The sequence below is a fragment of the Periplaneta americana genome, chromosome 17, assembly GCF_040183065.1.
Source record: "Periplaneta americana isolate PAMFEO1 chromosome 17, P.americana_PAMFEO1_priV1, whole genome shotgun sequence".
Taxonomy (NCBI): Eukaryota; Metazoa; Arthropoda; class Insecta; order Blattodea; family Blattidae; genus Periplaneta; species Periplaneta americana.
The window spans coordinates 58,486,197-58,513,736 of record NC_091133.1 but is presented as its reverse complement, the minus strand read 5'-3'; the positions used below and the strand labels follow the sequence as shown (position 1 = coordinate 58,513,736).

The following is a 27,540-nucleotide window of genomic DNA, read 5'->3' as shown; positions in this document are numbered from 1 at the left end:
ATTTTGATGCAGAGAGTTCCATTTTTTCCCTTGGGATTGAGTTATCAAATTTTGTTTGTTGAAGTCTAAGTATGTAGATTTAATAAATCTCTTCACAGAGTAATATGTAGATTTAGTAACAGGTCTGTAAGTAGCAGTGCTGCCCTTCTTTGCTAAAGCACCCGCATTCTCGTTTCCCAGGATTCCACAATGGGATGGCATCCATTGGAATACAATTCTTTTATTGAATGATATTAATTGAGAGAGCATTTTAGTTATTTCTGCTGTTTGAGATGAAGGTGTGTGTTTGGAGACGATTGATAGAATAGCTGCTTTGGAGTCTGACAATATAACTGTATTCCTAAATTTATTGATGTGGCATAGAAGATTCCTGAGGCATTCACTTATTGCAATGATTTCACCATCAAAACTTGTTGTTCCATATCCAAGAGATCTATAAAGTGAGACGAGACAGCAAGTAAAACACCTGCACCGGCATCTTGTTCTCTGGAGATCAAGGATCCGTCGGTGTATAAATGAAGCCAGTTTTGTGGAGGGTACCTAATATTAATTGTCTCTAAAGACAATTGTTTCAGTATTTCAGTGTTTACTTCTGATTTCAGTATTTCTTCTGTTAAATTTAGATTATATTCTATATTTAATAGAGTTAAAGGGTTTGGTTTAATTTGTAAGTTTTCTTTTAAATTCGGGATATAGAGTTTCTGTTGTAATTCTTGAACAATGGATAGGAAACTTTTTTGAGTTTTCAATCTACAGAGAGGACTGTATGAATCCCAATTGTTTCCTGGTAATCTGATAAGTTTTTCATATTTCATTACAAATGTATGATAGGGTTAACAGATACAAATAACTAAACAGGACAGTCGATAGTCTTCCTTAGATTGAAGAATATTACTCCCTACAAAGTCTTAAAAATATCGGAGGTAAATTTGTGACACTCTTTTAAGCAACATTTTTTTTTAGGAATACTTTTATTATTGGTGGTGTGAAAGTTACATTAACATGCTGAAATGGGTTTCTAGGTTTCTAGCCTTCTTGAGTTCTTGTAATGGACATTCAAATACGAAGTATGTGGTCAATTGCTTGTATGGGGTGCTCACATGGACATGAAGAGCCTTCTGGTAAATCAATTTTGAAACATTCAAAATATAAATTGAATTTTCCGTGTCCAGTCACAAATTGTGTGAATATGTATGATGGTTTAGAGTTCAAATTATTAAGGTCACTAATGGACTTAATACACTGTGGGAGTAGTTTCCTAGAAAACCCGCGAACACAGGAAACGTAAATAGGCCTACACATCCAATGGTCCAAAGAGAAAAAAAAAGGTAGCAAGATTCCTCCAGGACACTATTCACTATTTACTTTTGATACTTATCACCATAAATTCGTTATTTCGTGTACCATTCCTGTATAACAGTACATTATGCAACGAGCCTATAATGATAGTAATTAAGACGCAAGTATGGTTATTTATGAAACGAGCACAAGCGAGTTTCATAATATTCATATGAGCATCTTAATTACCATTATAGGCAAGTTTCATACGACTTTTTATGCTCGACCATATTTCTAACTTGAAATTATTCAGATGTATACATTTTATTTGTATCTGACAAGATCAGAAGTGACCTTGTTCTAGGTCGTGAATTGTGAGATGTGCGCAGACACGAAAGTACTGATTTTTTCCGAGAAACAATAATGTCATTGACCTTGATGTAATCCCGTTAAACTTGATATAACCTTGATTATTGAATTCGACATTGAAAAACGAGATAAGAAATTGAATTTATTTGAATATTATTTACAATTAACGCTGATTATTATAGTAACAGAACATAACCCTCTGCGACAGTATTGGATTTCCAGCCTCCATGACTTTTCGCTAATTCTCTTTCGATTGCATATCCGAGAATAATCAATACTTGCGGTTTTATAACGGTACAAAGCTGACTTGTCATTGGCTGAACACCTGTACTTTAATGAGTAGGTGTACTTTAATGACATGCATTAAAGGACTGCTACCAGGTGTATAATTACTACATTTCGGCATGGTCGAACATAAATGTATTTTATGTACTTTTACAACGAAAATAGTAGCTACATAATAGTCTCTCTCATTACTCATGCACACGCAAACATACACATATTACAAAAAAGACTGATCACAGCCTTGTTTTGCTAACACGCACACTTGCAATATGTCTCGATAGCATTAATTACAATAATAATAAACAATAGCACACACTGCAAATTATGGATTAAAAGACGCTCGAAAACACTTGTTAATACAAGAGTCGTGAAAACAATGAAACAATCTCTGTAACGTTGCATGATAAGTGTCATGTGGGATTGTATGAGTCAAATTCAACTTTTGTAAAATCTAAATATTTGCTCTATCCGAAAAAAATATATGTATGTAACTTTCGGTCAATTAAAAAGATAGTAGTAATTACTCCAGCAAGTACTGGAAGTGATAATCACAATAAGAATAATGCTGTAATAATACTTTCCCTGCTGAGTATGGCTGTAAATAGCCACAAGATGGACTTCCCATGAATGAACGATCCCACAAACATGGAACACGCGAATAGCTAGGATTGACTGTCTTGTAACATCCATAACCATGAATGTAGTCTTTTAAAGAAAGAGGCCAGGAAACAAAATGAAATTCTGCACTTGTGTGTGCTTTGATAAAAAGCAGCTCTTCTACACATTACAGTTTCTTGATATTCTGCCTTGGCTGTGTACTTTGTATGTATAATGTATTAAGATAGTTAAGTACAATATCAAATTGCTTAAAAAAAAAGTATTACGAAATATTATTATTATGATGTTGAAAAAAAATTTCAGAATATTATCTAGCACTGGAAATATGAGAGACGATTGTTCAAAGGGAGTTATTTACATTATATATGGACTCAACGTAGGCAGAGAGAAAAGGAAAACTTACAATGTACAGAAATAAAAATAGTTCTGTTTAATATCACAACAATGGGAACAAGGAAATGTAATAGCAAAATCAAATGATAGTGCTCTTTACAACTATATAAAATATTTACACAACAGTAACACAAAGAGAATGAGCTCCCACTTAGAAGCAAAATTATCTCAAAACAATTATTCTAACTGAATAATTTTAAACTATCTATACAGAAATTCAGTTTTGAGTAATATGGTTTTAAGTGGGATTATTTACTGAATTCAGAATACTAAAAGTTGACTTGCAGAAAAAGAAAGTCTTCCATAGCACAAAGCAGTCTCAAAATTTTTACAATAGAAATCAAGCTGAATCCTAACATACAGACAAATAACGTTTTCAAATACAGCCCTCTCTCTATATTAACAAGTAAGCAGATAATACGTTCATTGACCTTTTCTTTATCCAGTCTACAATTTTGTGAACATATCAGAATTTCCTATCCTCAATGTATGGCTTTAAAAAAGTTTTGAGATTTTTTTTTTTTTTTTTTTTTTTTTTGATTCACTGTTGAAAGCAAGATTTGGAATCATATGCATGTAAGTTACTATCTTTTTTAAAGAAAATGATTCCCTCAAAAATGTATGGTACTAGTACTAATCACAATCATATATACAGAACTACTTGTCTACATTTATAGTGAAAATTATGACAAATTGAAAGTGAAAAAATGCTCAGACAATTATATCTACTTATATGGAATGACCAAATAAAAACATTATTCTTTTACAAATATAAAAATCATGCACTGAGTTAGCAAGAAACACTTAGAAGTACAACAAAATAAAAACCAATGAGTATAGTTTGGATAAGTCAAAATGCAGTAGCTAAATTCATCTGTCGCTGCAGCTTGGATGCCTGCAAATTCTGTACGTTTCTTTGTGCTAGCTGGAACACATGCATCTCCTTTACGAAAGAAAAGAAATGTGTTGCAACTGCTTATAAATAACAGCATTTGTACGATTCAAGACCAATTTTCTAGTACAAGCCAGTCTCCCAATGATTATTTAATAGGAATAATACAACCCACTTCTTATAACGGATCAAAAGAACTTGCAATTTTATTGAAAAATAAGCAAAATAATGGCATGAAGAAAGTAATATTCTACAAGTGATCCTTCTTACACAGTTCTTGTAAATAATCACAGGCATTAACATATAAAAGTTGTCGATTACAATGGACAGGCCACAAAACTGTTTGAAAGACATGGATTAAATGATGATATATGTGATGAATAATTTTATTATGTTAAGACTATACCTATATTTTATTCTCAAAACAGAGAAATTAAGTCACTGTCATTGGATATCCAGACAAAATTTAAAAAAAGCACAACAGACTATGTGCAATGAACTACAGACTTTTTAAATTAAGACATAATAGAAGAAAACCAACTTGCTTTGAATGGACCCTAATAAGAAGTGCTCAACAGGTAAAATCTTAAAAATGCATTAGGAAGAAGAAAGAAGAATATGGAAAGATGATACAAATTCTTAGTAAGCAAATTAAATTTAAATGTTTACACCATGGTGATGATGAATATAACATTTTCACTATTATTGAGAAAGAATTCCTTATCGAGTGTACTATGGATTGATTAATTTTATTATACAGAAGAAAGTTTCTATTTAAAAATAAGATTCAATTATGATGAAATACGAGAATCATTTGTAAAAACTGTGAATATCTAACCACAACATAAAAGATAAAAAATATTTAAGATAAAACGGTTAATTTTTTTCAAGCCTGCCTGCTTAGATAACATTCACTTTACCTTACTAAAATGAATATAAAATTTGTGTGTATCTTGATAATTACCTATCATACGAAATGCCATAACTGGCACAATATGAAAAAAATTTTGCCAAAACATGAAACTATGAAATAAATATTCAATGCTAAAATATCTTCTTTCCTAAACCATTTCACCAAGCAGGATTACATCATTATTTATAAAACGAGTCTTTATAGATAATATAGTTTTGTCTCTATTTATTATGCTACAGAATAAAATACAATAAATTGGCATAACTGAACAGTTTTTTTCAGCATCACCAAATCCTTACTTGAATGCAAGAACTAGGTACAGTAACTCAATTTTTTATACTGATGAAATTAAAATTAAATTATGGTTTATTTAATGACACTCAAAACTGCAGAGGTTATATCAGCTTCACTGGTGTGTCGGAATTTTGTTCTGTAGGAGTTCTTTTACATGCCAGTAAATCTACTGACATGAGCATGTCGCATTTAAACACAATTAAATGCCATCGACCTGGGCTGGGATCGAACCTGAAACCTTGAGCATAGAAGGCCAGCGCTATACCAACTATGCTACCCAGGCCGACTATACTGAAGAGAACAGAAAAGTTGTTACATTGACTGGATTCAATACTGGTTACAATATAACTTTTCTGCATTTTCTGGCAAAATATCACACCTTCTGTCAGTTAATAATGTCTTGTACAATGAAAAATTCATTAAGTTGCAAAGGAGGATAAATCAGTAGGCAGCAAAACTGATGAATGAAACCAGTTTAAAACATTAATTTACACGCATGTAAGTAAACATGATAAAACTAAAACGTTTCACTGGATTCGAAAGACTAGCAAAGGTGGAACAGAAACCACTTATTTTGTTCTGACTTTTCAAATTCATTGACGCTACGAGTTCTATGGCTGTAAAGGGGAATTTGAAGATTCACTTGCTCTTGAGAATCCCATAATGTTGGTGAATTGGGTAGTTTGGGTTTTGAGATGTTTCTGGAAAACATTTCTATTATCTCCTTATAATATCTGAAAAGCCCAATTTAGTGGTAGTTATAGAAATATTAACAGAGGGGAAAAAAGTCGTGCAAAATGTGAAGATTTTTATGAAAAAAATGAAACTTTTACCAAAATATTATGAAATATGAAAATATTTTTGGCATTAATTGCATTCTACATATAGTGAATTGTGAAAATCCTTGTTCCCATACTGCTAGCAGGAATGGTTTAGAATATTAAATTTCATATTTTACCAGTCACTAGTGATAACCTTAATTATTCTACTAAAGTCAATTATGAAATAAATATGATTACCATATTCACGTACATTTAAAAAATGGATCTGGAAGTTAAAATGTACATCAAGGTACTCAGGAGAAGATGGGTTTTATTAAATCCCCTTTAGCTTATTTTGTTGTCCACTTGATGATGATGATGATGATGATGATGATAATGATGATGATGATGAGGAGGAGGAGGAGGAGGAGGAGAAGGAGAAGGAAAAGGAGAATTCCATTACTGTAAAGCCCCAATAACTGACATATATATAGTATTACTGTAGACAAGTTTTTTAGATGCGAATTCCAGAGTACTAATCACTACTATTATGATGGTAAGCTTCTTTAACATTCATGGTTTTTTTGGCAGAAGTCTTGTATTTCAGCCTAATGCAATCACACCGTTGTCTCTGACCACAACTACACTGAGGACAGTGTATTTTGTCTTTATAAAGTCCGATTTGCTTGCTATCTTTTTGTAGACTTTTAATTTTCTCTTGGATTTTAAGCAGAAAACTATTAACTATAACCAAAATATCATTATAGACTATCAAAAGTTACAACAGACTCACAATGGTAAGAACAAGACGAAAAACACTGACCCTATAAAGAATTCTCAATGACAATTAAGTACTTAAAAAATCACTTTAACTAGAAAGGCGAGGGCATTATCATATTACTGATGTACGAAAAAATAAGATATTAACACTTACTCTGGAAACGTGTGATGAGTTTCGGAAACAAGAGAAGACGTAAATACAATACCAATCACATAGAGAGATTCAAAATGTTTTATTTCAAAATTAATCGACACACTGCATTTACTTGTTACAGTCACGTTAATGTATTCTATAAATTATTGTAGAAAAACATAGTCATTGATATTCTACTCAATACCTAACCAGAAAAATGGTCATGAATCATTAACAGCTTGCTATGTAATAAAATGATGCACTACACTCTTCAGCATACAACAGATAAAGGATTTGCTAAAAATGAGAGTTCATATTAAGACATGCATAATAAATAATTATAATGTTTGGTGGCGGACAATCACCTGAAGTTCCGCACTCCAACTGCAACTAGTCTCCACTAAGCTGTGAACAAGCTGGCACCAATCCTTGCATGTTGCCAAAAGGGAATTACGGGTATAAATTTCTTTCTTCCAATATATATTCCTCTTAAGTATAACTTACATTATCATCACTGACTGATTGAGAATTGTAATAAATCATTACAAAATAAAGTGGGATGAATTGTAAATGTGTCCCGGTAATTTCAGTTTTTATAAACTTATCGAAATATCTAGGAGAAAAATTTTTAAAAGTTTCCATATTATGTGAAGATTTCAATTTCCAGAATGACAGTTCTGGGAATACGGTTGTAAAATGTTAAGAAAAGTGCCAAAATATTATGAAATTAATGTGAATGATGAATATTTAAGAACATTCACGATTGAAGCTAACCCATTCATGAATGTACGATAAAATGACTTTTAAAAAAGACGAACAAATGATACAAGCAACGTTGTGCTTATTTTAATATATTTTTGTTACTATAACATAAAGCATAAAAGTTACTTGAGGTGAATACAAAAGGATTATGAAAATACATTTATATAGACAAAAAATAAACTTCTCAAGAATGATGGAATGATACGATAAAATATATCACATAGGTAATTCAATATAATGTCATTTATTTCAGTTCACCTACAACTAAGTGAAATGAACTCTGACGTAAAATGAATGTTGTAACCCAATATTTCTAGTTAATTCCTATTAAAGGAAAAGTTTCCACCTGGTTTGTTTGTTTAGTGACCTGTCCGAAGACAGGTCTGAACCTCACAAGTGACACCAAGAAGGTACCCTTTATGAGACAACTAGGCCAAGAGATAATGGGTAGGTTGGCCAGTTTCTTTCCCCCTCCATTTCATACATCACCGACTAGCTACATATTACACTAGTCAGACTTCAGATGCACCTTATAATACTGTAATTTGAATTTTAATGTGGTACTTTTGGCACTGAACCATTTGATATAGGAATCAACTAACCTTCTTCCATTAATAAGTATCACTGACATGGTGCAATAAAATATATCTGCCAATGACACTCATTATTACTGTAGATAGGGTCACAATCGTAAATGATAACTCTGATTTTGTATTCCATCGTTGATATTTATACTATTCATATATGTACATTCAACCAAATATTCTTTTATTGTGTCCACATAGACAATACGAAATAGACATCACTTTCTTTAGTCAAAAATACTTCTTGTCCGAAACATTGCTTCTTAGTTGATTTTCTATTGTACTAGAAAACAAGTGGAAATATATGAGATTGTAAAATTCATTACTTAAGAAATCTATTCACATTCATATTAAGTAATTCATCACTAAACTTTCAACATAGAAACAAAATAAAATGTATTACTAAATCAAACTACTGTATTTAGATATATAAATTTCGGCAAAGTAATAATGCGAATTAAAAAAAAAAAAACATGATACTGATGTTAAGTTTCAAAAAAGTTTGACAACAAAAATTCTAACAGACAAGTGGTTTTAAAAAGGTCACTGTACAGAAAAAGAAGAGCTGAAATGTAACGTTTATTTTGGAATGAAACTTATTTCTGATAGTAAAATCTAAAGAATACTGTATAAAGTAACATACCCAAATACATATTTGAAAAATAAAACAATAAAGAGCACTTATAAATAGAAGGAAACTCAAAATCATAAAACAAGCTAGATAAAGCATTCAATACTCACCACGCCCTGGAAGCAAAAGGGATAAAAAATTAACCATGTGATATTTTTTCTTTAATATGCTATTTCAAATACAAATACTTATGCATAGAGTTTAAATGTGCAAAATATCTATAGTTCTTGTTGGTTTCAATTTTTAATGTTTAATTAATTTGAGTTTAGTTAGACATAACTATGCATGCCACTCTTATAAAACGCTGTTTATTGCAAATATTTTTTTAAAGTTACATTTTATTTCTTATAGTAGAATATATTTAATTGTCTCGCCAACAGAAGTAAAATCCTGAAAATAGAGAGAAGAAACATACACCTTGTTCTTTGCCAAATTTTTAAACAAAAATTCATGAATGCAACGACATTAAAATTGGAAAGCCAATGTCAATGGTAAAAAGTGACAAATCAATTATTTTCTATCATCAAACTCCACGATAACTGCTTCCTTTTTTTTGGAACTTTCTCAGATTTTCACACTAAACTGAACTACATTCATACTAAATTTTTTCATGATTACCATTGAATACGAGTGCATACATAACAAAGCACAAAGAAACTAATAATATTTAATTAATTAAATGTTCAGAACATTGGATTTTTTCCATTTGTTTTCTAATATGACAGTAAACATCTGTGATGTTATTGATACGTTTATTGGAAATGATGATACAGTAACTTTGCTGTTTAGTATGTGCTGCAAGTCCAAAGTTGAATCTTCTTCTCTGCAGAGAATACATTTTTGGTGATGTATAAATTCCAATTCTGAAGAGATGCACTGCCAGTCATGTCCAATTATTAGTCTGAAGATAACCATTGCTGTTCTTGGAGAATTAGAAATCAAAATTTTATTTTATTAATTCTTTTTTTTTTTAATTTCGCACCAAGATTTATTTTCACTAACTTTCTTTTGTATTATTTAATAATATTAGTTTATAATTTTTCTTTATTAATAATTTTGCTGACTAATACAAAGTTCAGAATGAAATCTTTGTTGGATAGTGGTTCTTTCTTTACCAAAAAATCTGCATCTTCATTTCCTTCCAATCCATAATGAGGAGGTATCCTTTGTAAAGTGACTGGTTTTGTAGAAACTCAAAACAGCAAATTTCCTATAATGTTTTTATCCTTCCTTACTTTAAAACAAAAATTATAAATTGAATGCTATATGTGCTTACATTTTTTCTTTCTTTACTTTTGTAGAAGTATAATATAAACATTAGAGTTGTCGATTTAATTGATTAATTCACCGGTCAGCATTTCATGTGGCAAGCAGCAGCTTACGTCATACTTTTGCAGGGGCAGTTCCAGGATAGACAAGTAGTTGTAACTGGTGATCAGCATGTCTGTTTCCAAACCATTAAACGTAAAGAGTGCAGCAAAATCTAAAATTTGTAGAAGAATGGGAAGAGAAATTCTTTTGTTGTGCACAGGAAGAAAATGTAATATGTTTGCTATGTTCTAAACTACTTAAAGGGTTTCATATTACCACCATAAAGAGACATTATACAAAACTCCATTGTCACGTGTACTTTACCATAATATTAATACTGATTAAGAAAAAAATGTTGCTGAATATCATTTTTTGATATAACATTTTGAAACTTTGCAAAAAAAAGCCTAAATAAGGGAAAATTGCTCAGATTAAAAAAATTCCCGAAAATTCACTACAATTCAAAATATCCACTCCTTGGTCATTTTGTGCTAGGTTTATTTCAATGATTGATTCGACATATATGTGGGCAATTTAAAAAAAAAAAATGAAGCATGTTAAATTTAAAGCGCGCTCCCAATTGACAGACCAACATTTATTTGAGCAATTACAAGTTGCAACTCTCTCTCCACCAGCCTACTGCTTTCTACACTCATGTTGCAAGGTGGACTGCGTTTCATATGACATTTTGCTGATGATTGGATTAATTGAACCAATTAACCAATTAATTTTAAATCTGATTAACTCAGCCAATGTGTTTTAATCCATCAATCAAACTGATAGAAATTATCGTGTGGTAAAGGAAACGTAACTGCCTTGTGAAGTCTGTCTAGTACAAAATCTGTGTATTATTAAGCTATGATTTACAGATCATTAATGTAAAGTGATGTTCTTATCTTCTTGCTTTAGAAAGCTAAAAGCAATAATATTGTAAGTACACCTACGTATAAATACCTCCTTAATAGCTTTTTTTCTTTGAAAACATGGCTTAGGCAGCCATTAACTTTCACAAATTACGGAAAAGACGTAAGTATATTGTATTTTATTTGTCGACATGTCTTTTGTCAAAACAACCACCCGAAGTACCTGGGTTTGTAGCTGGAAGAAGGTTAATGATCCGACTAATGGTATTTCTTGAAATTGAATTCTTTCATTTCATCACATGCACTTGACTTTGCCCATTAGTCGTTTATGAAACTGTTAAAGCACAGTTTTCGGTGGCTTTAGATTATCAGTTCACTTTCAAAAATTGTGCATGATTTCTGGTCAGTATATTCAGTGTTATATATATATACTGACCAGAAATCATGCACAATTTTTGTAACTAAAGTTCATAAATATATATATATATATATATATATATATATATATATATTTATGAACTTTAGTTACAAATATGACTTATGAACTATTGCATGAAAACTTGGCGAAAGTTTCGGATTTAAATTAAGCAAGTGTGGAAAGGTGACAAACAGAAAAACAGTGTTCTGTAAGAAATGCGAAACATCGTTCATTTATAGTAGAAACACAAGTGCAGTCCCCAACATCATTTTAAACATGTTCATCCTTTCCAAGGTGAATCTACATCTACTATCATTGCCATTAATTCTTTCAGATAATTTTCTCAATCAATGTTAAAGTGCCTAATAATGAAGCCTGTATCCTATGTTAAACTGAAATTAACGAATAAAACTGTGGAATATTATCAACATATTGACGTGTTTGGTTGAAGCAAAGATATGTGACTAAGTGTAAACTGAAAATTTTTTTTTTTCAAACTTATTGCATACATCATCAGTGTCAACTGCTTCTTAATAATTATAATTATTTGTAATGAATATCAATACAATTAAAAAATATTGGTAAAAATATGTTTTCTTCTTTATAACATAAGGAATTTTTATAAAATTATATTAGTGTTTTTGTTCAAACTTAAAAACACTGTTTAAAATCGATTAAAGGCATCTGATTAACTGTTCAAAATGTTCAGTCTATCGACAGCTCTAATAAAAAATACTTGAAATAACTGTTCTGTCTCCTTGTAAATAACGAAAGTCATCACATTATAATAATTTACAAATTCTGATACATTTAATTTACGATTAAAATCAGTTTGTTTTGGGAGTTCTGACAGAAATGATGGTTCTAGTGTCTTGTTTTCATGGGCATGTTGGTATGCATATGGGTGCAAGAGGCAAGGAAGGAGGCAACAGCCATATAACCTCTCATCCAGTGTTAAGTTTCGAAACCTGTTGTTAACAGTTTCACAGCAAAACAGCAGTGTGCCTTAAATTTTGTCATGCAAACATAAAATAGTGAAAAATACATACTCGAAAGAATTAGCCATACATTGCTGCCCTTAATGTTTAATTATTTTTTGTGATAGTAAAATGCACCTACTGTACATTAGAGGTGGGGTGTGACAGCATTTTTCCGTCCCAGCTCTGAACTGTGACAGCTCCAGAAAATCACTGTGATAGTAATAGCAATTTTGTCACAGTGTGATTTTTGTGTTTGGATGATTCTTGGTGATTGCAAATGTTGTAATGCCCTGGCATTCACAAAGTCATTCATTAAAGATGATGGCAGGCAATACATGCCACATTCCAAGGGTAATGTCATCAGTCATAATGTAAAAGTTTAGGTTTAAGTGTACAATACTGGAGCGAGTGTATGGTACTGTGTGACACAGTAGTCACAGGCATTGTAGAACACACAGCTTTCTTGAAAATAATACCATAATAGAAAAAAGAAAATAAAATACAGATCTAAAGATTGGAATATAATAAAAGCAACTCAGTCAGTACAAACAGTTAACAGAGAAAACGTACGGAAGAATACAACATATGAAATGTAACAGAATAAAAAAAATATATATTACATAACAATCGCAGAGAAAAGGGCTTAAATAAATGAAAAGAATCTAAATTGAAAAAATGCAATTTTAGTTTATTTTTGAAACTAGATAATGTCCAACAGTCTCTGACATGTGGTGGTAGAGAGTTCCAGAGATGAGCTGCAGGGATGGTGAAAGATGAAGAGTAGGAGGATGTTCTGTGTTTAGGCTCATTCAGACATGGTTTCTTGTAAATAGTTCCCTTAATCTATCACAGAATATTTCAATATCTGCTAATTTCGTCACTATACAATTTTGTATATATTTCTTTTTCTTCCTTTTCCTTTTTTTCCCTTTTTTTATCACCAGATGAATTTATTACCATACTCATTTTATTGTGGATTTTATTTAAATTTCGTTTCCCCCCCCCCCCCCCATTTTCTGCATTCCACCATGCAATCTTCCTTACTTGATGGCTTTCCAAAGTTCTGGAGTGAAGTAACATATAAATAAACAATAACAGCATTGGGAATTTCCTAATTGGTGGTTTCAATGACAATGAAAAAGAACTGGAAGAAATTCTCATTTTATGAAGATGATTTGGACAAGGAGAGGCTATTTTTACACAGGGACATTAGATATTATTAGATATTGCAAGATCAAAACTGCACCACATCACAGATTTTCAGACTGTTTTTTTTATCTCCTTCGGAAAGAAGCTTTTCTTTGTGACATGCTGTCAGAACTTGTCAAGTTCATGAGACTAGTTCTTACAATACCAGTGTCTACCTCTACTGCTGAGCGATCATTCTCCTCTCTCTGTAGACTTAAATCCTACACTAGTTCTACCATGGGTCAACAATGAATGAATGATGTAGCTATAATTCGTTCCCACAGAGAAGAAGCTTTGCATTTAGATTTGGATGAAATAGCAAATGAGTTCATCACTAGAAATTAAATTCGCAGGCAGATTTTTGCTATGAAAACATAATTCGCAAAAGAGCCACCCTTCTGTGCTACAATATGTTATGATTTTATTAATCCTCATGAAAAATGGTAGTCTTGTTAATATAGAAATAATTATTGATTAAACAGACTATGAACAGAGTGTTTATGTTTACTATTAACAACGTCATTTGTTGTAATGAAGAAGGACTTTCAATAGTTTCAACATAAATTATATTAAATTTGAATGTGGTTTCCCTTTTCTGAGTGAGCACCCCCAATAAATTTTGCAAGTTGACGCCTATGCCTTCTGACCTGCAGTTGTCTTGACTATGGAACTGTCATATAATTTACGTACATCAGTCACCTTGGCTAAGAATCACATATTGGTCAGAGGTGGTGACTTCTCAGAGCTGTGATTTTGAAACTGTAGTCACAGTCAGAACCAGTGACAAAATCATAGGTCTTTAAATCACACCCCATCACTACTGTACATTAGAATTTGTAAGGGGAAAAAGGTTTAGCAAAGCCGAGACAATTGACAGTCACGTAAAAATGCAATCTCCTCCCTTGTTCTCTTTGTGTTTCTCGTGTTCCCCTTGTTCTTGTCTTCGCTTTTTACTGCTTATACTTCCTTTTCTCTCCTAGCATTCCCCTTGTTCTCCCCATCTTCCCGTTATCATTGTATTCTTCTGGTTCTCCTTATATACTACCCGTTTAATTTCTCGCACCATTCACAGTAGTTCTATATAAAGATAAGCAGCATAGTAAAGCTATGCACCTATTGACAGGTGATCACACTCACATGTAGTTGTACGTAAAGATATGCAGCATAGTAAAGCTAATGCACCTGTCGATTTTGTTGTTTATTCAGAAGGGAAAACTTTACAAAAGCTAGTTCAGCAAAGAAACTGGATCACATAAGATAAAGGAAGCAGTAACTGGAGTAATTAATAACAAAAGTATTTATTCTTAATTATTTGTTAAAAAAATAAGGAAAATATTTACAGCACAATAGAAGTATAATGCTGCTGCTTCTGGCCAGGGTCTTACTTCTGTTCCTTGGACTGTACATAGAAATCCTCATTTCTCATTTATAAGGTTCAATCCAAACAATTCCCCTATTACTATATATGTGTACTTTTAGTTTTATGAACCTTCAAGTATCAAAGAAAATTTTCCTAACAATAATTTTGTTCATCATAAATCTCATATGTAAAGCAAAATTCAAAAGATATGAACCGAAGGCTTACATGTGCAGAAAACAAAAACTGTCATCGATTCTAACACCTAATGAGTGCAAGGTATTGGATAAGTTTTTTTTCCAGTCTGTCTATTACTTGTTGATCACTATAAAGTGTTGCAATGTTTGTGATAATCTGTCTCTTCTCTTGCTTAAACATTTTGCTAGCACAAAGCAAACTAATTAGGATAATATACAGTGCGTCCGTAGCTCAGCCGGACCGCCAAGGCCATGGAAATTATAACACGAAATTATGAGCTACAGCTGTGTAATTCCAGGTGACCACAAGTCAATTATTGTACTCATCTACTCACCTCTTTAAAATAAATACTCATTTTATTTTATTCTTCACCCAGTCCAAGGCCGCTGTGGAACGGTCCAGCCAAGCTACAAACGCACTGTACATACCATCAATTGAAGTAGTTTTTACCAATCAAAACAATCTTGTCTCTGTGAATTTAGTTTCAAGTGAATGGTGCTCTTGTATTTACAATATTCCTGTACAATATTGTACTGTTCTTCTTCTTGTATAAAAATATTGAAAAGAGATGGAACAGTCTCTTAAGATGAAAGCAGAGAGTGGTACAAAGTTATCTCAACTAGTAAAATATTATTCCATTATTGATTTAAACAGTTTATGAACAGTGAAACTCACGAGTCTCAATGCAGGACAACTGAGGAAGTAGCAGCAGTCACTGGAGTGAGTTAGTTTGTGTTGAGTGATTATAAATATCTCTTAGAAAGAAATCTGAGACATGCCACCATGTTTCAGGCTTTAACTCAGAGCTCTCTACTGGCAGAGATACGAAACTCGCGTCACTAAAAGCAGGAAGTTCACTGAATGCAATGTACTATCACTAATATTTTTAACTATATTCACAGCAGCAAAAAAAAAGGAGACATTACTTTTCAGCATACTCTCGTATGTTAGATATTCAAAATATGATGAAATGGAGATTTTGATAACTGTTCCAGACAGCAAGGGCACCGAACATACTGATTAGTGGCATTGTTTTGAGTGAGAAAGATTTAAACATGACAGACATGCTAGGCATTGAGAACTTTGTTGCTTCTAATGGCTGGATAGATTGCTTCAAGAAATGGTACAATGTTGTATATAGGGCAGTATGTGGGGAATCCAACAGTGTAGATGAAGATACAGTTTCTCACTGGAAGGGCACGAAAATTCGCGAGTTAATGAGGGGATACGACCTGAAAGACATTTTCAATATCGACAAAACGAGTCTGTTTTTCAACCTTCTATCCAACAGAACTCTGTCGATGAAAGGTGACCGTGCCATGGAGGCAAGCATAGTAAAGTTCATCTAACAGTGATGTTTTGGGTAAATGCTGATGTAACTGAGAAGCTATGTCCATATGTATTGGGAAAGCAAAAAAGCCACGCTGCTTTACAAATGTTAAAATCCTACCAACTACATATGAGAACAATGGTAAGGTATGGATGATCTCTGAATTATTTTCTAAGCAGTTTACATGTCCTCAATGCAAAAATGGGGACACACAATAGAAAGATTCTGCTTATTATTGATCAGTGTCCTGTCCATCCTCAAATTTTGCACCTAAGGAATATTCAGTTGGAATTTTTGCCAGCCAACTGTACAAGCAAATTGCAGCCTTTGGATTTAGGCATTATTCATGCTTTCAAGGCAAATTACAGGAAGAGTCTGGTGTAGAGGGCTTTAACCTACATGGAGTGCGGCAAGGATGTGAAAGATATTAAGGTCTCAGTGTTAGATGCCCTCCATTTTATAGGAAAGGCATGGGGGGATGTGAAGCAGTTGAGCATTATCAACTGCTTCCAAAAAGCTGGCATCTTTTCAAAAATGAATGAAAAAATTATTGTGGAAGAAGAGGAAGCAGGCCTACTTGAAAACGCAGACTGGGAAATTCTTGAGCCAGATGCAACATTTTCAGATTTCAAATCATAGATGATGATGTCTTGACAATAGAAGAACAGTTGTTGGAAGAAATCGTTGACCATTTTCAAACTGACATTGTAAATGGTGGTGGTGGTGGTGGTGGTGGTGGTGATGACGATGATGATGATGATGGATGATGATGATGAAAAAAACAATTATGGTTTATTTAATGACGCTCGCAACTGCAGAGGTTATATCAGCATCGCCAGTGTGCCGGAATATTTGTCCTGCAGGAGTTCTTTTACATGCCAGTAAATCTACTGACATGAGCCTGTCACATTTAAACACACTTAAATGCCATCAACCTGGGCCGGAATCGAACCCGCAACCTCGAGCATAGAAGGCCAGTGCTATATCAATTACACTACTGAGGCTGACGATGGTGATGATGATAATTGTGATGTTATTCCCACAAGTGGAGAGGCAGTTGCAGCTTTAGGAATACTGTGGAAATATCTTTCTGCTGCCGATGATGATGACACTATTTTTTGAGAATCTGTATGAAATCGAAAAACAAATAGAATCACTGCAAAAAAAAAAAAAATATCAGACTTCTTCACAAGAAAAAACTAATGAAAAAATGTAAATTCATTCTATGGATGAGTTTGTATCAAATAAATAAGTTATTGTAGTTTTATAATACCACTAAACTGTTTCCCTCAATTTACACTTTCCCTCAAATTACACTATTTTTTGCTGGTTCCTTGAAAAGTGTGAAAGAGGGGTTTCTACTGTAGATTGATTGAAAGTATTATTTCTCACTTGCTTTTCACTTTTTTTTCCATTTTCATTTGTCAACTCTCTAGATGAGAGCTTCTAAACAAGTCAGTCAGTATACATTTACTGCTGTTCGTCCCTAAGTCGCAAGCCATTTTGAAAGGAGCTTTCCTTTAGTACTTTATCTATCTATATCCGCGTATAGTAAAAACTAGTGTGTCGTTCAAACTTCTCTTCTTCGTACCCATTCTGCACATGGACCTCGGTCTATGTCTTTTGAAAATTGTTCTACCAGGTATTCAACGCGAGGCACATAATAAGAAATTACGAAGTTAATAGTTTATTATTGCGAGGTCAAAATTTGGCATTTTAAATTCATCTAACTTCTGTCTTCTTAAAATCAAAAATGTGTCATAGAAAACATATTTTAATATCATTTTAAGAAGAATATATTACAATAATAAAGATATGAAGATATGTAAGTAATGGTTTAAAAAAATGAAAGTTCTTAATTAAATACGAAAACTGAGAATAAGGAAAGAAACAATATTAAATCATCATCATTATTATTATCTTCACTCTAATAACTTTCTCTTTGATAGTCAGTTGAATTAGCTATTATGGTACTGGATTTGAGTTTTATTAAGTGTGTGATTAGTACAGGTAATTTCTAATTTATTTTCTTATTCGAGATTAATTATCTAAAAATGTGTACTTAAACAGAATGTGATCAAGCTGAACTGATCTTAATTGATTTAATCTCAAGTGTAAAGTGAAATGCATTTAATAATTGAATACTTCTAGTTTGTGGAATTATGGATTTAGACTACATCATATTTAAACTAAGATTCCATAACAACCGTGTGCTGAAGTGCTCAACATCCATGTAGTATCAACACAAGTAGAATAACAATGTAACTCACCATAGTAAACTGTTCGAAGTGCTGCTGAAGAGCATTTGCCTGTGCCTGACTGATGTAGTAATTGTTATGGTCTGCAAATGGACTTGTTGTGGGTCCAATGCCTGGAGAACTGGCAGGGGAAACAGGACTTTGGGGACCACTGTGACTTGTATCACCAGGACTCCCACTACGGTACACTAAAGAACCCTGAAACCACAAAAATGAACAATAATGTAAATACAATGCAATTTTCATCATGCTCTCATCCTTGACTACATATTTATAATGAGCTCTTACAACCAATGAAACATACTTGGAGTATTACCTATAGCATCAACAAAGATGACTATGACCATTTTTATATTTATTTCTTTGCAAATGCTCGCAAATTACATTAAAACCATGCAGTTTACAATACACTTTCATAATATTATTTCCCCTCTTATTTTTTTCAGCTAGCTGGTCGAATAAAATGTTTACAATGTAACAGAGGATATAATATGTATTACTATATTATTTGGAAGAGCCAAATACAGCCTCATAAAGAAGTAACGATGAAGTATAAAATTAGTGGAATGATGTTGGAGAAAACGGGAGTGCATTGACAAAAACCTATGGTATCATCTACATCCGCCACAAATTCCATTCGTCTATCTCGGATTTTAACCTAGGTCTCTACCATGGAAAGTTGATGATCTATGTAATTATGTATGCTATCAAGATACGAGGGTCAAATACAAAAGTAAAGACAACTGCTCTCCCATCCCCGAAAATGCGGGAACACTGAAAATCTAGTTTATACGTTTGGAAACATATGACATGTAATTCTTATTGTTACAGTTGCATCACTGTTATTTCCGGTGTGGCTCCTCCTCTTTACTTATGGTCTAGGAAGTGTAGGCTCTATAAAGCCTAGGTAGGTATAATCGTTCGCCATTTTAATTCTTTCATTGCTGGTTGCGGTTAGCAGACGACGCTATATGCCGCATTGTTAAACATTATCATGTCGTAGTTCCTATGATAATCACACTGTAATTTTTAGGATTCATAGATAAATGTCTAAGGAAAGAAAGATTGAAATGGAACCTTGTATTTCTCAAATAACGTGAAATTCTGGCAAATATATTAATAGGAGCAAAAATAACGAATATTATAAATATTCTGTGTGTTAAAGGTACATGAAAAGTATAATCCATTTCAATAAAAAAACTCATTTTCACCAAAAATGTCCGATAGAATCTTGACTCTCTCAGTCTATGATTTTGTAAATACTGAAAGCAGCGCGAGAATTTCTATAATAAGCAATCATCCATCCTTTCTCCTTCAACAGATAAAAACTGAGTTATCAGTTCGCCACAAAGCAAAATTGCTCCTTTCTTTAACTTGCCGTAACTCACAAACATGTAAAGATCTTGAGTAGCAGCCACTTTTGCAAATTTCTGTCACTTTGACACCCCATCTAATGTGAAAAATAAAAAAAGTTTGTCACTTATTAACTTTTGAGGATGTCAATGTCTATTTTGACTGGGTCACTTCGAAGTTAGTAATTTTTTTCTCACTCTCCAAAAAAGATTTCGATTTCTATGTTTTCCCTAGACATTTATCTATGAATCCTAAAAATTACAGCACAATTGACTGACTCTCCTAGGAACTACGACATGATAATGCTTAATAGTGTGGTGGAGATAATTTTCGTCTGCTTGCTGTGAAAGAACCAAAATGGCGGATGATTATATTCAGTGTTTATAGAACCTTAGGAAGTGCATAACATCATCAGTAGCAAATGGCAAGATGCAGAAGTTTAAATGTAGCTGACCTGCAACGTGATTGGCTGCCGGGAATAAGAGCAACGTGATATAGCACTAAATGTGTACAGAAGCTACTGGTAGGGGAAACAAAAACACGCAATTTCAAATCGTGTTTTTTGTGATGGGCAGAATACAGAGTGAACATGGAACTAACAGTAGAGCACAACATTACAAAACATACGAACAAAACATCGATACAAAATATTAACAGCTAACAACCTTCTAAGCATGTCAATGTTACATTTATTACTGTTAGTTTTATGTCTTGAGCCACTGTGAAAAGAGCTTTCCTCCAGCACTTTATCTCCATTCGCGTCTTTGAAAATAGTATAATATATATTTCACACAATTCATCATAAAGAATGAAGATTTATTAAAATGTACATAATTTTATACCAAACAATGCCACAATAGCAAAACCTTCAAAACTGTCTTCTATACTGTTCAAAGTTTTCTGCCAATGACTGACCGAACAGTTAATACCACTGGCCACACGTGATTTACTAATCTGTGTCACCTCTTATCAAACCACTGTCAATACCATGTAAGCATTATCGTGTAGGATTAAAGCACTGTCCACCAGTTCTGAACGTTTCTCCCAAATTGCACGATGTAAACAGTACTAGAAAAAATGACAACCATTTACAATCACAGTGTGACCTTCACAAATAGGTTGACATTAAAGATCACCTTTCTTCTTATGAACATGCCAAAGTAATGACCTCTACAGATAATACATTTTGTCAAATCTTGCCTCATCATGGTGACTATGGATGACACCATTTGGAGGACTTCATTTGTATGTGCTCCTCTGCATTTCATTGATTACAATAATCTGATTTAATATGTTGCTCACTTAGTGAACAAATTGCTCCAGAGTGGTACATGTCTTACAGTGAATCTACTACTGTATCTCATTTCAATGATGTGGCAACTACCCTACAGCTATCTTTCACATTTTGAAGTCCTGTCAATGCTTGGCTTCATTCAAATGATTTATTACAGCTACGAACATTTTTGTATGAATTAAATTAATTAATTATGTTTTATTTAACAACGCTCGCAACTGCCAAGGTTATATCAGCATCGCCAGTGTGCTGGAATTTTGTTCCACAGGAGTTCTTTTAAATCCCAGTAAATCTACTAACATGAGCCTGTCACATTCAAGCACACTTAAATGCCATCGACCTGGGCCGGGATCGAATCCACAACTTCGAGCACAGAAGGCCAGAGCATGTCAGCAGTTGACAATTAGAGCCCTGCATTTACTAATTTTGCTTAAGCATGAGAAAGCAATCATGTAGTTGGCTATTAGACCACTAGATGCTGTGAGTGTGCTTGACACTTTATCGCTCACTACAAAACTTAGATTGGGTGATGCTTGAGATGAGTGAAACACACTTGTTGACAATTGCCCCAGTAAATATGGATGAGGGTTCACTTCTGTGGAGTGTGATGTTTGTTTTTTGCTACCCTGTTCTCTTTCCTATATTCCTTTTATTGATTATTTTTTGGTGCTTGATCCTTTGTGATTTCTTTCTTTTCTTATGCAGTTTTTTTTTCCTAATACATGGCTCTCTCTGTTTTCTGTTTTTCCCGTCAGGTTTTCTGTTCTATTTATTTTATGTACTGGAAAGTGACATTACCTTTGTGTACGAGATTCACCTTCCCATTGGTTGGTTTTAAATTTCTAACAGTTCTTGTGTTTACTTGGGTGAGGCATTCAGCCCTGCTGGGGGGTCAGATTCCTATCAGCCGAGAGGAAACATCGGCAGCCAGCCATGAATGGAGATCGCTAGGCAATCGTGAGTGGAGTTGGCTTACCTACCAGGGATGCGAGCAGGGCTCAACTGGCGTAGCTTGGTGAAAGTCACCATTCATCGTGAGTTACAGTAGTAGCAGCTGACCAAGATTCAATGCTCGTCGAGCTGATTTCTGCTTTTCGTCTGTATATGAGCACTCTCTGCTACTGATTTAAGTGATTGGTGATGTGGCCCCACCATTTTGGCGTGTTTGCTAGCTCTACATGTCCATGTCTGGCATATAGTAGTTATTGTTCATATTTATGGTTTGTAAAGTGCAGGACGTTGTAAGTTTTAGGAAAGTAGTCTGAGTATTACAGGAGGAGGAGAAGTAGCTTATTTTACGATGCTGTATCAATATCTTAGGTTATTAGAGTCTGAATGAGATGAAGATGATAATGCCAGTGAAATGAGTCCAGGGCCCAGCACCGAAAGTTACCCAGCATTTGCTCAAATTGGGTTGAGGAAAAACTCCGGAAAACCTCAACCAGGTAACTTGCCCTGACTAGGATTCGAACCCAGACCACCTGGTTTCACGGCCAGATGCGCTGTTACTCCACAGATGTGGACCGAGTATTACAGGCTAAGTAAGGTTGACTATATGGTTTTTCATAAGAAACTCAGTGTGGCCCGATCACTTTATATGAGAACTGTACAGTGAAGATTAATGTTATCACTCTGTTTTGGTGATTTAAGAGTGAGGTCCTTTATATAGTGGTAGAGTGTGAGCTATATTTTCGCCTTTTGCTCGGCATATTATGACAGTTGGTTTTCGGAATATGTAAGCTTTGGTTATTATTTTCATATTTGTATTGTGGGCCTGGTAGACCATGATATTTTATGTGTGTTTTTATCCCACTGTTGAGAAAGGTATAGAGTCATGGAGGTCTCAGCCTGTGGTTTTAAGAGTTACCACATTCTTTTTATGGCACTGGATGTTCTGTTTGTATGACTTAAGACATTTCTGTTTGTTACTTATATTAATAAATCGTAATGTGTAAGGCAAATGTAATTGTAAATTATTTCCTATTATCCAACAAGGCTTTCCAGACATTATCCAAGGTTTAGGTACTTTATATGGGGAATGGAGACCCAATACGTCACAGAAGTAATGGTTAGCATGCCTGACTGTGAAACGAGTAGGTCCAGGTTCAAATCTTGGTTGGGACAAGTTACTTGGTTGGAGTTTTTTCCGAGGTTTTCTCCCTCAATCACTTGGAGCAGAATTGCGGGTAACTTTCGGAGTTTGCCTTTATTAACTTCAACTTCATATATAATTTCAATCATTTCAGGCCAACCAGGACATGGTACCGTGATTTACCTGGGAGAAACGGGATGTAATGATGTATAATATCTTCACAATAATGCATTAAAAGCATTTTATCTTCGACCTCGTTTGCACAGCTGTATGTAAATAGGACATATTATTGTTACTTTCTTAATCTAAATTTTTTGGAGTGAGGCACATAAAGTCCCATATGATGCAGAACTACATCTAATATCGGATGTTTCTGTGGTGATGTTACAAATTTTCAGGGAAGATGGAGAAGGCCAAAAGCATCAATTTGAGATAAGGAATCTCTGTCTGGAAATGCCTCAGTCGAAAGTTATAAACCAAAGCTATTGTTCGAAGTTGCAGGAGATATAATAGTAATAGAAGGGTAGAAAACTCTGGCAATATGTAAGCGTACATCACAAGGGGTTGAGAAAAGTAAACTTCATTAATGCACTGTAGATGATGTGATTTGTATTTTGATGTGGTTAGTCCTGGGGTATGAGTGTTTAGAATATAGTCTGTGTTTACATGTTGTAGAGTGCAATTGATCAGTCTGAGTAAAATGGAGTATACAGCTGCGGAAATTGCAGATGTAGGAGACATCCAGCTGATATCATGATTACAATATTTTTTCAATGGTTATGGGAAATGAGGCAATTTCCACCACAATTCCTCGACAGAAAAGGAGAAAGAATTGTACAGATTCCCTATTTCAAAGAAGCAATCATGATGAGGCACCAGTTCATTTTGCATATGGTACTCGTGAATAAATCAGATGTATCCTGAAAAGTAGATAAGAGGAGATCCTGTTTCTTAACAACCAACTAATTCGCTTGATCTGACCCCAATTGTCATATAAAAAGTATTGTCTACGAGACACCTGTAGAAAATAGAGAGGCCTCCTAGCAAGAATCCTAGTTGCTTGTGACATCGTTAGAATGACTCCAGGGATAGATTGAGTGTGACAAAGCTTATTACTGTGTTGTTTTGGGGACATCAGCTGAAAAACTGTTGTAGCTTGAAGGTAATTAAATCTACAAGTTTTCTTATTCTTTTTAATAGGTATTCCAAAATGGTTTTGTTTTATAGCTTTCGACTGAGACATTTCCAGAATGGGGTTCCTTATCTCAAATTGACGCTTTTGTCCTTCTCCATCTTCCCTGAAAGTTTGTAACATCACCACAGAAACATTCTGTATAATACTTTGTATATTTATAGCATCAGTTGTTATTAAGCTTATTACTGACCTGTACAAGTAAGCCAGGGGATGTCTGAGGACTAGGCCTACTGAGGGGCTGTGGACTTCGATACGTGCTCAAAGAATTCAAGTGTTGCTGAAACATCAAACATTTCTATTCATGGAGAAAGTGTATGAGAGCAGGACTGCTGGTAATATCTACATAACTTACTACCAATCAACTGCTCTTAAACACATTCTTCATGGAACTAATATCAGACCACATAAACATATCAATTATGGAAGCCCAGATAATTCAAATGGTTAAGTGACAAACAGAAATTTGATTCTGGATTAAGTATTAAAAAAACCCTCTTTTTCGTTACTTCTAAAAGAGCTCTGGGGGTTCCACACAGTCTTTGATCTTATGAGTTCATCTGGCATAAAGTGAACACAGCACAATGCCAACTACACACTTCCTTTTAGTGCCAAGGTTACAAATGCATGGGAGTATTACCACCATTGTTTCTTCCCTCCCCTTCCTATTCTGAACATGGGATACTTTTACCTTACACATTAGTCATCTCATTTCTATTCATCTCATTTCCCCTTCCTATTCTGAACATGGGATACTTTTACCTTACACATTAGTCATCTCATTTCTATTCATCTCATTTCCCCTTGCTATTCTGAACATGGGATACTTTTACCTTACACATTAGTCATCTCATTTCTATTCATCTCATTTCCCCTTCCTATTCTGAACATGGGATACTTTCACCTTACACATTAGTCATCTCATTTCTATTCATCTCATTTCCCCTTCCTATTCTGAACATGGGATACTTTTACCTTACACATTAGTCATCTCATTTCTAGAACAGAATATGAGAGTAAATAAAGAAATTTAATTTAATATCAATTAACCAACACAGATAAAAACAGCCTCTTGTCCATATCGCCTAACACCATCAATATTATCCGATTCACGTTCTAAATAACTATATTTATGTAGCAATTAACTAATTTATATCAATTTTTTTGGATGAAATCAGCATCATTATGTAGGTCTACAACAATGCCAGCTGTGAAATAATTTTGAAATTAATACAAAACGAATCCTAGGCAGAATATGAGTATAAATTTATTTCATTTGTATCCTGACTGGACTAATACCAATAAACTAAACGTATGTAAAAAAACATTCAATAGGACATAAAGTTAAGTTTGATAGTAACAATTAAATGATCATCCAAGTTTAAAGTATTATCTCCAACACAAATACATTTATAATTTCTTGTGGAAGCTTACAGTAAGTGCCCCTTATTTATATGTACGACATACTAAAGATCATAATTTTTGTTTCCCCGTCTCAGCAACCTACTGGACACAAAATATCATCACTTATATTGTAAGTTACTTAGTTCTCCACGTGTTACAATTAATTTATAGACTGATATGTTTATATGGTCTAATGCTAATGCATTCTACACAAACTGCTACATTACCAACATCAAGCAAGTTACATATACAACAGCAAAACAAAACTGCTTTCAAACGAAGTTATTAAAAACTATCTGCATTAAGACATAATGTAAAAGAACTTTGCATACCTGGTCATAATAACTTTGACTAACAGAATTAGTAACAATGAACATTTTCAGTAATGTTATCAGTAGAGCTAGGATTTATATGTGGTAAGAGTTAAAAATGACGCCGAGTATAGCTGAGTCGATGTGATCCCGGTTAAGAAGGTTTCAAGCCTAGATGACAAGACTCGAAATGCAAGAAAGATCACAAGGACTAGACAACAGCTTTTAAACCCCCACTGCTTTGTAAGTGGTGGTTAAGAGGATTAAAGATCCTTATGCTAAGTAATGGAAGTACTGAATGACAAGAATGGCAAGTATAAGAAGTGGAAATATCATTGCATGGCTTGCATGTTTATAAACTATACTGACTAAAAGTATTAGCTTTTACTACATACGAATCCTAGCTCTAGTTATCAGTCACTATTAAACAACCATCACAAAAATCAATGCGAATATAATGGTCTGATATAAATTTATTGGCACAGAAATATCATTAAATTAATCGTCAATACTTCATTTTAAGATTACCTATTACATATAAGTGCATCAGAGGTTGCAAGAAATAATGAAATGTGTACCATAACCTCTCCTACTAAATCCCATCCTCACCTTTCTGCGGTAAAAAGTGTTTTTAACAAACAAGTTTCTGGGGATCAACTCACGGCAATATAACTGTTCCATAAAACGTGGAGGAAATGTCATTTCAGCATGCTGACCTGCCATGGCATGCATAAGCGTCATCTATGTGGTGAAGAAGGGATATGGTTGATGAAATTGTCTGACAATTTTTCCAGCTAGGCATATGGACCTGCTAACCAATAGCAGATATGGTCCTCCAAACAGTTTGGGGGTTGTGTGTAGGCAATATAACCATCATAATAAAAAATATAGTGCCTACATTAAAACAGTTATATTTTTTTCCTAAAATTTTATAAAAGATTTCTTTATGAAAGAAAATGTAGTGTTTATATTTTAAAATGCATAAATTGTAAATTTAAACATAATTTAACCATTCTCCTATATTAGGAAGAAAGAAAGTCAATGGCTCTATTGACAAGAATGCAGCATTAGTTAAAAGCACATATTAGAAGAATTTAAACATTTGCTATATACTACTTCAATTATTTTTACCTTTTCATTAATATTGGGTATAACAGAAAGTATTATGATACTGTAAAAAATTATTTCGAGATTTTCACAGAAATACAAGTTCTCAGCTTCTCTAACAACGACAAAAATGCTTCTGGGCAACACAGAACGTTTTGTACACAGTGATTTCTATAGACAGACAGATTTCG

General features: G+C 33.6%; 1 protein-coding gene across 5 annotated transcripts in view; it reads right to left on the bottom strand.

Annotated features, from left to right (window-relative positions):
* Crtc (CREB-regulated transcription coactivator) overlaps positions 1 to 27,540 on the bottom strand; it is a 208,639-nt gene that overhangs the window by 25,016 nt on the left and 156,083 nt on the right. For 4 of the 5 annotated variants that reach the window (XM_069815535.1, XM_069815533.1, XM_069815534.1 and 1 more), the window contains 2 exons: positions 24,721 to 24,807; positions 18,609 to 18,794 (listed from right to left, as the gene is read on the bottom strand). In XM_069815535.1, the coding sequence (XP_069671636.1) occupies positions 18,609 to 18,794; positions 24,721 to 24,807 (273 nt within the window). The remainder of the gene's footprint in view (positions 1 to 18,608; positions 18,795 to 24,720; positions 24,808 to 27,540) is intronic. The other variant, XM_069815536.1, reaches the window with a different exon arrangement.